At 35.2% G+C, this 16,397-nt stretch overlaps 1 protein-coding gene across 1 annotated transcript in view; it reads left to right on the top strand.

The window, feature by feature from the left end:
- PKN2 (protein kinase N2) overlaps positions 1-16,397 on the top strand; it is a 130,308-nt gene that overhangs the window by 107,604 nt on the left and 6,307 nt on the right. The window contains exons 16-19 of the mRNA XM_047870618.1: positions 4,637-4,813; positions 9,344-9,406; positions 10,599-10,675; positions 16,063-16,205. Coding sequence (XP_047726574.1) covers positions 4,637-4,813; positions 9,344-9,406; positions 10,599-10,675; positions 16,063-16,205 — 460 coding nt within the window. The remainder of the gene's footprint in view (positions 1-4,636; positions 4,814-9,343; positions 9,407-10,598; positions 10,676-16,062; positions 16,206-16,397) is intronic.

Here is a 16,397-nt window from a genome sequence, read left to right as displayed (position 1 = left end):
GTCAGTTAAGCATTTGACTCTTGATTTCGGCTCACATCAGATCTCACCGAGCCCTGTTTCGGCCTCCACGCTGGCGTGATACCTGCTTAAGATTTTCTCTCTCCCTCTCACTCTGTCCCTCTCCCCTGCTCTCACACTCTTGCTCTCTCTCTCTCTCCAAAAAAAAAAAAAACAGATGAAGGCAAGAAAAATAACTTAGAAAATAAAAAAATCAACATATTTTGAAAAGTAATACATATTTATAACTTGTAATTCTGAATAGTAAACAAATCAAACTAATAAACAGAATCCTTTATATTCACTTCCCAATTCATCCTTTTAATAGATCCATAGAATTCAATCTTATTACATCTTACTGACTTTTTTTTTTTTAAATCGATGTTTCCAAAATATTTGATGCTACTTATTGACAGTTTTTCTTTTGATGTTTTCTTTCTCTAGTCTGGATTTCATTATTTTACTTCAAAAACTGCCTTCTTTTTTTAAAAATAGATCATAGAAAATTCCAAATCAACCTCTTTTTAAAATGAAAATTATAGGCTAACTCCAAAGTAATGTAATTCATGTACAAAGATTACATTCTCCACCTACCATTTACAGAACATTCTCTGTGAGTCTCATTTATGCCCAGTCCTGAGTAAGAATGATGAATTTGTGTCCCTGTAGTACCTCCTCACTCAGCTTCCTTTGTTACCAGTTCATATTTCAAGACAACAGAATAGAGCTGGAAATACCATTTTGCAGTCATAGAACAAAAGCACAGCTAAACATATATATGTACCTTTATATTTAAAAATTTATATATAAATATGATTCAATCCTAAGATCTTAGCTTTATTAACAATGCTGTTTTCCAGTGACCAAAATAACTATTTATACAAGTTTTTAAGTTTCTAGAACATTTCATAAGGTAGTGTACTTTGTGTACATAAGGAAGTACACAAAAAATGTTAGGATGAAACTAATCACTTAGGAAAATAAGACATAAGTGCATTAGTTATGTAAATAAAAGAGGCTAGATATGCTTGGTTTAAAATAAACAGTACAGACAGGAACAGCTCAAAGAGGAACATCATGGGGTGCTGATGGATTTAGGTCAGACCTTATAAAAGAGTTGGATTTGTGTTCTTCCTTGGCTGATGGAAGATACTTGGGAATATGGAGAAAAGTTAAATGATAATTTAGAGGGAAATGTTCTGGATAGAAGGAATAAAGTTTGAAGTTTTGAATAAGGTTGAGTTGTTTCATGAACTTTTAAAGGAAGTATACAATTTAGATAAGGCTAGGAAAAGTTAACTCTTAACAGCATAACTTTTTGGTGTGCTGTAAAATGCTTTAAATTATTGTGACAATTTTGGTCTATAAAAAGCCTGCCTCCTTTAAGACTCTGAGACATGTATCCAGTCTTCATCAGTATTGCTGGTCCTCATCAAAGCATTCCTGTGAATGGCATTAAAGCCATTTAGGAGGCATTCTGATCAACAGTTCTCAATCTTTTATATCATTTACATGTTCAGCACAGGTCTAACCTAATACCTAATACACATAAGAATTAGTGATTCACCCATAAATATTAACCATATAGACAATGAAGAGACAGTGTTTGCCATCTACTTGAGCCCAAACATCTTGTCATTTTGTTTTTATTTTGTCTGAATATTTTATCTACAGTGCCCAAAATTTAGGTTGATTTTGTGAATCTGTTAGTTTAGAAGCCATCTTATCAGTCTTAGATCCCAGTTGGACATTATTTTCCGATAAATTTTGGTGGTGATGAAAATCAAAGCTATTAACTTTTTAAAAGCCTTTTATGAGTTTATTTCTAATAATGACTTAATTTGTAATAACATTTAGAAACCTTGCCAAATATATGTAGACATAAGCCTAAAGCTTTAAAACAATTGTAGTGGTGTTTCCTGTTTCTGAGTATGTATAAAATTATAAACAGATTGTGTGAAATCAGAAGGTAAGAGTTTGTCTAGAATGTGACCTTATTAAATGGAGTTTAAACACTATTTCATAATAGCTGGATTTACTGCCAGTGTTTAAAACTGAACAGATGTTTCAATTCGTAATCCAGAAGACAACTATATTAACATAGCATTAAAAATTCCATGCTCCTGGGGCGCCTGGGTGGCGCAGTCGGTTACGCGTCCGACTTCAGCCAGGTCACGATCTCGCGGTCCGTGAGTTCGAGCCCCGCGTCAGGCTCTGGGCTCATGGCTCAGAGCCTGGAGCCTGTTTCCGATTCTGTGTCTCCCTCTCTCTCTGCCCCTCCCCCCGTTCATGCTCTGTCTCTCTCTGTCCCAAAAATAAATAAACGTTGAAAAAAAAAAAAAAATTCCATGCTCCTTCAGGGCACCCAGGTGGCTCAGTCAGTTGAGTGTCCCACTTCGGCTCAGGTCATGATCTCATAGCTTGTGAGTTCGAGCCCCATGTTGGGCTCTGTGCTGACAGCTCAGAGCCTGGAGCCTGCTTCAGATTCTCTGTCTCCCTCTCTCTCTACCCCTCCCCTGCTCATACTATGTCTCTCTCTCTGTCTCAAATTGAACAAACACAGGGGTGCCTGGGTGGCTCAGTCGGTTAAGCGGCCGACTTTGGCTCAGGTCATGATCTTGCGGTCCGTGAGTTCGAGCCCCGCGTCGGGCTCTGTGCTGACAGCTCAGAGCCTGGAGCCTGTTTCTTATTCTGTGTCTCCCTCTCTCTGACCCTCCCCTGTTCATGCTCTGTCTCTCCCTGTCTCCAAAAAAAAAAAAAAAAAAAAGTTAAAAAAAAAGTTAAAAAAAAATTTTTTTTTAAATTCCATGCTCCTTCTACACAACAGGTATACTCTTAAATGTTTTCAAAATTCTATTTAATTTTTTTTTCCTAGCAATGTAGTCTGGATACACAAATAAATACTTATCTTTAAAATTACCTTTTTAAAATAATTCCTTCTTGGGGCGCCTGGGTGGCTCAGTCGCTTAAGCTTCTGACTTTGGCTCAGGTCGTGATCTCGCGGTCCGTGAGTTCGAGCCCCGCGTCGGGCTCTGTGCTGACAGCTCAGAGCCTGGAGCCTGTTTCAGATTCTGTGTCTCCCTCTCTCTCTGACCCTCCCCCATTCATGCTTTGTCTCTCTGTCTCAAAAATAAACGTTAAAAGAAAAATTTTAAATAACTCCTTCTTAAAAGACCCAAAAGAAAGAAGAATGGATCTACCTCCCTCTTAACATTAGCTAAAGTTTGGTGTTTTGAAATTAGCAACAGTAACAAAAATCTAAGAAATGTTTTAATTTAAAAATAAAAGCATTATTAATACTTTTTAAAAACACTAAGGTCAGAAAAGTGCTTATTTTAATTAGAAACATAAATATAGGGTCTCCTGGGTGGCTCAGCCAGCTAAGCATCCGACTTTGGCTCAGATCATGATCTCGCAGTTCCTGAGTTTGAGTCCCACATTGGGCTCTCTGCTGTCAGCACAGAGCCTGCTTCGGATCCTCTACCATTCTCTTTCTCTCTCTGCACCTCCCCTTTACATGCTGTCTCTCTCTCAAAAATAAACAAACATTTAAAAAAAACAACACATAATCTAATTGTTAATAAAATGTATATTAATAAGTTAATTCCAACTTGTATTTGAATAATATTTGACCTGGTTTTCTTCTACTTTGAGTTCTAAAGTCAGGTTGATTTACTAAATATTTTCAAGGAAAGGGAGAAAGGTATTTTTTGCTATGTAGGCAAAATTAATGTTCCAGGGTCTGTAAGTTTGATCATTGTTCTTTGTAGAAGCTTGTAAGAGTCACAAGCTGCTACAAAGGCAAAACCTGTGATTGCTATAGATTTTACAAATTAGATCATTCTCAAGGAGCTTCCTTGAAGCATGTTAATTAATAGAATTCTCAATGTACCTCTTTATTTTCTAGTCAGCCTTGTGAATTAAAATTCTATGCATCATATCTTTACCTTTTAACTTCATATATTATTTGAAAAAATATTTGAATACTATAGCTTATGAATTATAAATACTGTCCTTGAAATTACCTTCACCACAAATTTTATATTTTTTAAATTAATTCTTTAGGTCAGTATATTCTCTCACCAATTCCCAATAAAATCACCCCTAAGTAAGCCTTTTTTTAATTAACTATAACCAATAGCCCTGTATGTGCTTCTCTGATGCTATCGTTGTCAACTCTAATCTTTATGTCATTCTAATCATATATTTTAGTTTCCATTAATATATTTCTTTTTTCCTTTTTTTATTTTGAGAGAAAGAGCATGAGCAGGGGAGGGCAGAGGGAGAGAGAATCCCAAGAAGGCTCTGCACTGTCAGTGCAGAAGCCTATTTGGGGCTTGAACTCACAAACCATGAGATCATCACCTGAGCCGAAAATCAAGAGTCTGACGCTTAACCAACTGAGCCACCAAGGCACCCTGAGTTTTCATTAATATATTTCAGTTGAAGTTTTATATATCAAGTAGACCAAATTTTTCAAAGCATTTATAGCAAAACTAAGGCATATTTTATGGTTTTAAAGTTCTAATAGGTAAGAACTTTGCTTAATTTAGAGTTCACTAATTTTTTTAAAGAATGTTACCTCCAACCAGAACTTTTTTTGAAAAACCTATTGATTTTTAAATGTTTTCTCTTACAGCCTGATGTGTGAAAAAAGAATTTTTGAAACTGTGAATAGTGTAAGACATCCCTTTTTGGTGAACCTTTTTGCATGTTTCCAAACCAAAGAGCATGTTTGCTTTGTAATGGAATATGCTGCCGGTGGGGACCTAATGATGCACATTCATACTGATGTCTTTTCTGAACCAAGAGCTGTGTGAGTATGCTTTGGACATTTCTCTGAGTTTTTTCATGACAGATTTTTTGCTAGGAAGGAGAAAAGGTCTCTCAGTTTCTTTTTTCTTTCCAAATGGAAAATAGATTTCTGCAAAGAATATTAGAACTCTACTTATTTACCTCTTTGCTACATATAAATGTATCTGTTTTACTTTGTTCATGTTGAAAATTTTATGGATTACCCTAAATCACACTTGATAATTTAGACGAACAGTTTAGGTTCATTTTAGTAAAATACCTTCTTTTTCTCTATTATATTTTCTTCCTGGGAAATGCCATCTAGAACCATGGCTTTATTTGTTTGTTTGTTTGTTTGTTTGTTTATTTATTTATTTTACTTTTTTTAGAACTATGGCTTTAAATACTTAACTATACTCAAAGTACATTGTTAAGTGAAAAAACATAATATAAAAGAGTCTTTATCAAGTATTTGTATGAAATATTTGTTTTTGCATTTTAAAGGGTAATAAGTTAATGTGTATTAAGTCTTTGCTTGCACGTGCTTAAGATATCTCTGAAAGAATATAAAAGAAATTTATATGCATATAGCTTCCAATGAAAGGTATAGAAATATGCAGACTTTTCACTGTATTTTTGTAGTTTTTTAATTTGCTATTATATGAAGGTTGTGCTTCTTCAAATGCATAAAAATAAGTAATTGGAAATGTTTGAGATTAAATATAGATGTGTATATATTTTCCCCTTACTGTTATCCCAGTTTTATCGCTCTTAAATGGTGAAGCTGGGATTTGATCTTAGGAAAGTGCTCTGAATAGCCACACTCTGTATGCTGATGTTTACCAACTTTGTATCTCCAGCCCTGACCTCTTCCCTAAACTTCCAACTCTAATAACATTTAGCACCAACTTGACTTTTCCCTTCATATGGCTAATAAGTATTTCTCTTTGCAGACTGAATTTCTGATTTTTCCCATTTCCCTCAACCTTACCCACTTGTCCCAAACCTGCTACTCTTCTAATCTTCTCCTTAATAAAAGGCAGTACCAGTTGTTCAAGCCAAAAGACAGGAAGTCATTTTCTTTAAAAGGTTTTATTTTATTGAATTCCAGTTAGTTAACATACAGTGTTATATTAGTTTCAGGTGCACAATATAGTGATTTCACCAATTTCATGCCTGGTACTCATCATAAGTGCACTCTTTAATCCCCATCACCTATTTAGTCCATCCTCCCATTCACCTCCCCCTCTGGTAACCATCAGTTCCCTATAGTTAAGAAATCTATTTCTTGGGGTGCCTGGGTGGGTCAATTAAGCGTCCAACTTCGGCTCAGGTCATGATCTCCTGGCTTGTGGGTTCAAGCCCTGCATCAAGCTTCTTGCTGACAGCTCAGAGCCTGGAGCCTGCTTCAGATTCTGTGTCTCCCTTTCTCTCTGCCCCTCCCCTGCTTGCGCATGCTCGTTCTGTCTCTCAAAAATAAGTAATAAACATTAAAAAAAAAAAAAGGAAGAAATAGATTATTTCTGATGGTTAGTGAAACTTTCAAAATGGAGACAGAAGCCAGAAAGTAAAAGGCATTTCCTGAATATTTAAAAATTAAAACCAGAGCATCTGGACTATGCCTAGCCTGTCCCGCCTGCACATGGGAATTTGTTTTTGTTTTGATATGTACCCCCCCCCCTTTTTAAAGAAATTTAAAATACAGTTCTCCTTTAAGGAACTTTTGTTTTTGCTGAGAATACAAATCATGTACAGATGAAACAGTTAAGCCCAATGAAATACAAGAATAAAATTCCAGAGCACCTGGGTATCTCAGTCGGTTGAGTGTTTGACTCTTGGTTTCAGCTCAGTTCATGATCTTGTGGTTTCTGAGATTGAGCCTTGTGTCTGGCTGCACACTGATAGTGCATGCTCGCTCGCTCTCTCCCTCTCTCTCTCTCTCTCTCCCTCTCTCTCTCTCTCTCTCCCTCCCTCTCCCTCCCTCTCTCTCCCTCTCTCTCCCTCTCTCTCCCTCTCTCTCTCTCTCCCTCTCTCCCTCTCTCTCTCCCTCTCTCTCCCTCTCTCTCTCTCTCTCCCTCTCTCTCTCTCTCTCCCTCTCTGTCTCTCTCTCTCCCTCTCAAAGTAAATAAACTTAAAAAAAAAAAAATAGAGGCACCTGCGTGGCTTGGTTGGGCATTCAACTTCAGCTAAGGTCATGATCTCTCAGTTTGTGAGTTCGAGCCCCACGTAGGGCTCTGTGCTAACAGCTTAGAGCCTGGAGTCTGCTTCAGATTCTCTGTCTCCCTCTCTCTCTGCCCCTCCCCACTCATTTTGTGTGTGTGTCTCTCTCTCAAATAAACATTAAAATATAAAGAATAAAATGCTACATTGCTGTACTTCAAATTTGAAGTACCTCCCTCTGATTAGATCCCATTGGATTAGATCAGATCTCACCTCAAATGTTATTTTTTGGAAATCCTTTCCTGAGTACCCTATCTAAAATACCACTACATCACTAATGTCCAAATCAGATAAGTCTTAACGCTGTTTTCTGTTATCTCCATAGCACTTTATTTCTACCTGAAATCATCTATTTATTTTTTATCTTTTTGTTGTCTATCTCCCCTCATTAAAAGGGAGGAGGATGTCTGTTCTGTATATTAGTGCAACACCTGGAAGTGTGGTTGCACATACTAGGTGATCAGTGAATTTTTATTGACTGAGACTGTGGTATCAAAAATAGTTTGTTTCCTAGCTTTGTACCTTTAGACAGAATAGTTACTCTCTCTGAAAGCTTCATTATGTTTCTGTGAAAGATTTAAAGCTTTGATTTGAAGATTAAATAAGCTAATAAGTGAAAATATGTAACATATACCTGACACATAGCATAGTAAGCATTTAGTGAAATATATATTTTAAACAATATACCCATTATTTATTGGGTGTCATTAGGGTGATTTGTTTACAAAAAATGAAATAAAAGAGAAATCAAGGTATTTTTATAATTGTTATATTATTTTGTTACCAAAATAAGGTAACCAAAATCTTATGTATAAAAATAAGCAATTTTAGAATCATATCTGTTTGAATGGGACTTGAGCTAAATTCTTTAAACTTTCAACAAATAATTATGTAAGATCTAATATATAATTAAATATTTCTAAATACTTGCACTTTAAAATTTTTCCAAATTATGTTCCCATTTTTTGTTAAATAAGGGAACACATGACATAGCTAAATTATCTACGTGTGCATTCTAAGAGTTCGAAGAACATTCACCAAACCAATAAGAGTAGTTAGTTATCTCTATAGATGGTAGTGGCACTGGGGTGAGATGGATAGATGGATGAATGAAGTATTGTGCTTTGGGGCCAGAGGTATTATGTGTACTTGATAGAGAAAATACCTATGTATTACTTGCATAATTAAAACCTGATTCTCCTAAGTGTTTCCTTATAGACTATTCTGCACTGAAAACACATCTGCATTTTTAAATTCATGTATTTATTACCTCCCTTCTCATTTAGTAAGCCTGCCATGTTTCAGGCATTATTCTAAACATTTAGGATAAATACTGCAAAAGACCCTCATGGTCCTATTCCTCAACAGTTAATATTCTAGCTGGACTCAAGTTTGTCTAAGATCCAAACCCATTTACCCAATTTCTTCACCTGCCCCAAGACCATTCAAAGTCAACCTAAGTCAACCTCATTTTCCCCACAAAACTTTGGCTATTTCTCTGTCTCTTTACCTATTACTCTTTACACTAAGGAAATCTTAAGAGTCATCTCAAGTTTTTCCGTCTCCCTCATCCTCTGCTGCTAGGGAGACACCAGTCTTGTGCTACTTTTAAAGTTTCTTTTGAACCCATCTCTTTACTCTCTTTGTTGCCACTACCTTGGAGGTTCTCATGGTCTCCCATCTGTGCTACCACAATAGCCTCATCTGTTTGTTTTTCCTCTGGGTATCTATCTACTTCTACTCCAGCCTTCATACTACCCTCAGAAAAATCTAACATAAATGTGATCGTTCTGCTCTGACCTAAATGGTGTGATTCTCTACCGCTAAAAATAGAAATTTCAGTATCCGTAATATGGCACTTAGGGTCCTTCACAACTTGACTCCAGGCTGTCCTTTCAGCCTTGTCTCCCACTTCTTCCCCATTCTTTACTTGAGCCACAAAAAACTTGTTATTGGTTACCACGGGTGCCTTTTACACCTCTGTTGCTTTCCATCCTAGGGAATGCCCTGTATTTCCCCCCTGAGAGTTCTGCCTTTTACACTGTCCTTCTGCCCTTATGGTAAATTGTATTTTTCCAGATCAAATGTCTACTCTGAGGACTTTAGTGACAGGCAAAGTGAATGGCTCCCATTGTAGGCATTGTATTTTTCTTAGTTTTTAATTTTATCCCTGATTGTTAGGACATGTCTTACTGTCTCTGGCATATAGTCGGGACTAAATAAATACTTGTGAAGTTAGTTTACTACAGAATTCTGCTTTGGAGCATAAAATTATAAACTGGGATTCAACAGCAGTGGAATTTATTGAACATCTTTTTATTTCTTCAAACAGATTTTATGCTGCATGTGTAGTTCTTGGGTTGCAGTATTTACATGAACACAAAATTGTTTATAGGTGAGTAAAGTTTTGATGCTTTCTAATGGCTTATTTTGGTGTGAATTTGAATTAAAAATAATTAAGGATATTTTGTGTTTAACCAGCTTTTTAATTTTCTCTTTCAAATGATAAGTGACCTCTAAAAATTTTAAACTCCAATTTTGAAAGAAATAGTTACACAATAATTATGTGATGAACCTCTTTGTTCCTTTTCTTCTGCCCATTACCTAATTAAAATAGTCAAATTATAAGTTGAGCTCTGATAACAAAATTCACTAACAATATTCATTCTGGTGAATATTTTACATCCACTGTAGAGCCACTGCAGAAAACTTTGATAGACCAATACTACTCAGAATTTGTCCATGATAAAATAAGTAGCGTGTACCAGAGTGTAAAACATCACCCTGCTTCCTTAAGTCTTGCTGTCAACTAAACACTGTACTTGGTGACACAGTTGCCTTATGTACTAATATAAGCTCCTTATCAAGTTGCAGACTAGCAACAAATAATAGCCCAGCAGCCAAGCAATGGACCACACTTTGAATAGCATTGCTCTAGACTAGACAAATTCAGGAAGGCTAGTAAGGAGACCATAAACATCAGTGTATTCAAACTTGTAACAATATATCCAAGGTGAGGGTTTCCTCATGGCCCTGTTTTACTCTCAAAGGTTAAAATATTTTTAACTTAATTTTTAATCAATTTTTGATTTAATCAGTTTTGGTCAGTGATAGCTTTCTCTTTATTTCGCATTATTCTCTTAGAATAAGGCTGGTTAAAACTGCCCTCTTGATACCTTGACAGTCTTTTCTTACAGATGGTGTGTAGAAGAACTTCAAACTTAGTCCAAGTCAGACTATCACAAATAACAAATTAATAAAACCAAAGTTAAAAATACTTGAATTCCTTCCACGCTTTAAAATACATATTTAAATAGATAAAACATTCCTTTTAAAAAACATTCTTTTCTGTATAGTGGAGAAAATTATTCAGAAATTATATTATGTAGAGTAATAAAAAGGAAGAAAAGTGAACATTTGTAATATATTTAAATCTCAAATCATAACATGAAAACTCATTTTTAGTAAAAAAAAAAAAAAAAAAGAAAAAAAGTACCGCTCCTGTTGAAATTATTTTTATCCTACGTTATCTACTGATTTTATTGATTTTTTTTTCATTTTGCATTTTTTTTTTTTATCCTGAACAGAGATTTGAAATTGGATAACTTATTGCTAGATACAGAGGGCTTTGTGAAAATTGCTGATTTTGGTCTTTGCAAAGAAGGTAATTGGATATTTTAAAGTTCCTTTTCTAATGGATTACTATTCCTTTGTACTTTGGTATTTTTCAACTTTGTCTATGGAAAGCAAAATGTATTTTTAACTTTATTCTTTGTTAAGACATTATGTAATCTGATTATCACATTATTAAGAATTCTGTGGTTATGAATAGGGTAGGTTTTCAGAAATCATAATGTAAAACCTAAGATTCTCTTTGTATGGGGGCGCCTGAGTGGCTCAGTCGGTTAAGTGTCTGACTCTTAATTTCGGCTCAAGTCATGATCTCCCATGCTCCACGCTACGCATGGTGCCTGCTTGAGATTCTCTCTCCCTATCCCTCTTGACTCTCCCCCACACACGTGTGCATGCTCTCTCTCTCTGTCTCTCTCTCTCTCCCTCTTTCTCTTTCTAAAAAAATAAATAAATAAAATTCTGTCACTACTCTGAGAAAACATTGGTTAGGCCACCAATTTTTTTTTTACTTTGCTGGGACTGTACAAAGTAAATTACATAGGCCTGATGACTTCTGTCCAGCTTCTTAAAACGTCTGACATTTTTAAATAGGAAGAAAATATGCATATATCTCAGAATCTTGTCTATATATTCAAAAGTAAATAAGTAAACTGGGGAAATATGAATCAGAGGTGGCTTAAGTATAAAGACTGTAGGTTTAGGCTCCATACAGTCCTAGGTTTGAACCCTGGCTTTGCCACTTACTTGCTGTGTCTTTGGATGAGTTACTTTGAATCTCATTGAGTCTGTTTCCTCAAATATAAAATCAATATAGTGCTTCTTGTTTAAGAGGATTTCAAGAATTGGATATATGTGACACAGTGTCTAACATATAGTAAATAGTTACTGTTATCTTGACATGTCAATTCATTACATTGCATTGTAATGAACATTGTGTTCCCCCTTTTGCACAAGCTTCTTGTTCCTCAGCTTTGTTTTCATAGCACAGTAGAGTATAGTGCTTGGCACATCTTAAGTATTCAGTGAATATTCAATTAATAAGCAGCTGGATGAATAAATGAGTGAACTTTGTAAATATATCACCATCAGTTATCCACCAGCCTCTTAATTTGAATTCAGTAATACTTTTTTTCCTCTTATTGGACTTTCCTGTATTAAACACCGTTGATTTAAATGCCTTTGTTCCTCAGTTTGTCCTTAGCCTGTTGTTCATCATTGCTAGTTTTTAACTATAAATAATAGGTTAATGATTCCAAAATCTATTATTCCTTTCCTAACATAAATATTCAACTGTCTACTAGACAGCTTTGGTTGAAAAATGCATAGGTACCTCCAACATTATACAACCAAAAATAGGTTCTTTTCTTCAGGTAGTCCAGTTCATAGTTGATGGTGCCACAATCTTCTCACAGTCTCCCTATTTGAAAATGTACTATCATCCTGGACTCTGTTCTCTTTCCACATCAAGTTAATGACCAAAATGTGCTGACATTTACCTCCTTAATATTTCTTAAATTTTTCTTTTTTTTTTTTTTTTTTTTTAATTTTTTTTTTCAATGTTTATTTATTTTTGGGACAGAGAGAGACAGAGCATGAACGGGGGACGGGCAGAGAGAGAGGGAGACACAGAATCGGAAACAGGCTCCAGGCTCTGAGCCAACAGCCCAGAGCACGACGCGGGGCTCGAACTCACGGACCGCGAGATCATGACCTGGCTGAAGTCGGACGCTTAACCGACTGCGCCACCCAGGCGCCCCAATATTTCTTAAATTTTTCATTTCCCCTCTACTACTGCCAGCTGTCATCTTGTTTTGAAAAACTAATAGCTTCTTCAACTTTCCTGTCTCTAGATTCTTTGTCCAGCAAATCAACCTGCCATGTAGGTGCTAATAACATTTTTTGAGCACTTAATAATTGCCAAGAAATTTACCAAATTCTTCATATGCATGATCTCCTTTAATTTCTAATAGTCTTGTGACGGTAGGTAGTAGCGTTAACCCCCAGCATATAGATGAGGAAACTAGCCTTTGAGGTTAGACAGCTTTTCTAAGCTTTCTAACTAGTGGCAAAGCAGGAATTTAAACCCAGACTTTTCTGACTCTTAAGAGCCTGTTGTTAACTCCTTCCTTGGAGTTTAACCAATTTGAAGTCCTAGCCAACTGGGCCTACTTTCACCTTTTTTTAAAAATACCAGGACAGGGGCGCCTGGGTGGCTCAGTTGGTTGGGCATCTGACTTTGGCTCAGGTCATTATCTCACAGTCCGTGAGTTCAAGCCCCGAGTTGGGCCCTGTGCTGACAGCTCAGAGCCTGGAGCCTGCTTCGGATTCTGTGTCTCCCTCTCTCTCTGCCCTTTCCCCGCTCACACTCTGTCTCTCTCACTCTCAAAAATGAATAAATGTTTAAAAAATTTAAAAAAAAATACCAGGACAAGGGTGCTGCGTGACTCATTCGCTTTGAGCAACCAACTCGATTTCAGCTCAAGTCATGATCTCACGGTCATGAGATTAAGGCCCACATAAGACTCTGTGCTTGTGGAGCCTGCTTAAGATTCTTTCTCCTCCTACTTCTCATGTGTTCTCTCTCTCTCTCTCTCTCTCTCAAAAAAAAAGAAAGAAAGAAAGAAAGAAAGAAAGAAAGAAAGAAAGAAAGAAATGACAATAAAAATATCAGGATAAGAAAATTTACCAGAATGAATGAAATATAATAACTACTGCAGTTGACATATATACTACACTAAAATGTGACAGATTTCATACTACTACTACTATAAACGAAACAAAAAATTAAGAGTTTTATCCTGAAAATAGGGAGTTTGTAATCTCCTCTAGTGTTTATCAAAGCATAAAATAAAAATCAAGAAATACTAGTTCTATTTTGGTCTTAATTAACATTTTTTTAATCTTGGCCAAGTCACGTAAAAGGTTCGTGTAGAACCTATGTAGATACTATATCAGCTCTTTTTAAAAATAATATTTTATTGAAGAAAAAAAAGTGTGACAATGTTAAAGAAATTTTGCAAAAACAAATTTTCCACCCTTCTGTGCTAAGGTATTTAATTATGCTCTTCAAATCTTGGTCCATAGACTCCCAAGTTCATTTGAGATTTTCAGTCATTATAAATGTATACTTTAGAATTGAGAGCTTTTCTTTCAAATTCTTTCCTAAGATGATGTTTATAAGAAGCTTTTAACACTTTAGAATATATTGAGACATATTCAATATGTAGAATGTGTATTTGATTAATATATTACTAAGTTATGATAAAATTAAAATTATGAACTAAACAAAATTTACTAAACTAAATTATAAGAAATATAAATTTGTGAACTAGTTAAAAGATTAATACTGTATGTGTATATGGCACCATTGGTTAACTCCTTTTTTATTTTATTAAGTTTTTAATTTTAATTCTGGCATAGTTAACATATAGTGTCACGTTAGTTTCAGGTGTACAATATAGTGATTCAACAATTCTTTACATTATCCAGTGCTCATTACGATAAGTGTACTCTTTAATCCCATCACCTATTTCACCCATCCCCTCCACCCTCTCCACACAACTCTGGTAACCATCAATTTGTTCTCTATAGTTAAGAGTCTCTTTCTTGGTTTATCTCTCTTTCTTTCCCCCTTTGTTCATTTGTTTCTTAAATTCTACTTGTGCATGAAATCATATGGTATTTGTCTTTCTCTAACTCATTTCACTTAGCATTATACTCTCTAGTTCCCTCCATGTTGTTGCAAATGGAAACATTTCTCGTTCTTTTTAATGGCTGAGTAATATTGCATTGTGTGTGTGTGTGTGTGTGTGTATGTGTGTGTGTGTATATGTGTATATATATATATACATATACATATATACATATACATATATATATATATATATATATGTATATGTATATATATGCATATGCATGCCACATAGTCTTCATTCATCTACTGACGGGTGCTTGGGCTGCTTCCATATTATGGCCATTGTAAATAATGCTCCTGTAAACAGAGGGGTGCATATATGGTTTCAAATTCGTGTTTTTGTATTCTTTGGGTAAATACTCAGTAGTGTGATTACTGGATCATAAGGTAGTTCTATTTTTCATTTTTTGAGGAACCTCCATACTGTTTTCCATAGTGACTGCACCAGTTTGCATTCCCACCAATAGTGCACAAGAGGGTTCCTTTTTCTGCACATCCTCATTAATACTTGTTTCTTGTGGCTTTGATTTTAGCCATTCTGACAGGTGTGAGGTGATATGTTATTATAGTTTTGGTTTGCATTTCCCTGATGATGAATGATATTGAGTGTGTCTTTTGGCCATCTGGATGTCTTCTTTGGAGAAATGTCTGTTCATATCTTCTGCCTATTTTTTAACTGGATTATTTGTGGGGTTTTTTGGTATTCAGTTGTATCAGTTCTTTATATATTTTAGATGCTAACCCTTTATCGGATATGTCATTTGCAAATATCTTCTCCCATTCAATAGGCTTTTAGTTGGGTTTATTGTTTACTTTGCTCTGCACAAGTTTTTATTTCAACGTAGTCCCAATAGTTTACTTTTGCTTTATTTCCCTTGTCTCAGGAGAAATATCTAGAAAGATGTTGCCACTACCAATTCCAGAGAAATTGGTCTCTTCTAGGATCTTTATGATTTTAGGTCTCACATGTAGGTCCTTAATCCATTTTGAGTTTATTTTCATGTATGGTATAAGAAAGTGGTCTAGTTGCATTCTTTTGCATGTAGCTGTCTGATTTTCTCAACACCATTTGTTGAAGAGACTTTTTCCCATTGCATATTCTTGCCTCTTTTGTCAAAGAATAATTGACCGTATAATTGTGGGTTTGTTTCTGGGCTTTCTATCCTGTTCATTGATATATGTGTCTGTTTTTGTGCCAGTACCATACTGCTTTGATTACTATAGCTTTGTAGTATAACTTAAAATCTGGGATTGTGATACCTCCAGTTTTGTTTTTTCTTCTTCAAGGTTGTTTTGGTGGTTAACTCTTGCTTATCCAAGGGTTTGCATTTTGGTATTCTTCAAACTAAATGTTATTTTTTATAATGAACCAGATAAAATATTTTAAAGTTTGAATTGAAAAGATGATAAAAATTGAAGCTCAGAATCAATTTTTTTCTTGTAACTTCTTAGCATCATTTGTAATGACAGAGAAAATAAATAAAATGAAGTGTGAAAATTGCAATTCTTTATTTTTACCCATTAATTAAATAATAGAGTTACTGTTGCACAGTTTTCTCTGTACCAGTCCTTAACATTTTCTGTAGAAGTCTGGTATATCTTAAGTTTGGTCACCATGCACAAATGGAACTTTAATTTTGCTTCCTAAGGATATCATCTAATTTTTTATCTGTTGGTCTAGACTTTTTTCTTTGCTAACAGATGCTTAAATTTTACCTTTTCAGGAATGGGATATGGAGATAGAACAAGCACATTTTGTGGCACTCCTGAATTTCTTGCCCCAGAAGTGTTAACAGAAACATCCTATACAAGGGCTGTAGACTGGTGGGGCCTTGGTGTTCTTATATATGAGATGCTCGTTGGTGAGGTAAGCAGTATAAAATAGATGAGAGAGAAATTAGGAAAGAACAAAATATGTCATTTAGAAATGACTTAATATGTTTCCTGCATAAGTGGAGCTTAAGTTACACATACTTATACACATTTATAATATACTAGTAATTGCCTGAAATTCTATATTACCTTCACTGTGTTTTTTAGGTTTTTATATTATCTATAG

Source organism: Prionailurus viverrinus, chromosome C1 (genome assembly GCF_022837055.1).
Source record: "Prionailurus viverrinus isolate Anna chromosome C1, UM_Priviv_1.0, whole genome shotgun sequence".
Taxonomy (NCBI): domain Eukaryota; kingdom Metazoa; phylum Chordata; class Mammalia; order Carnivora; family Felidae; genus Prionailurus; species Prionailurus viverrinus.
Note: the sequence above shows the minus strand (reverse complement) of the source record. Positions and strands in the feature narration are given on the sequence as shown.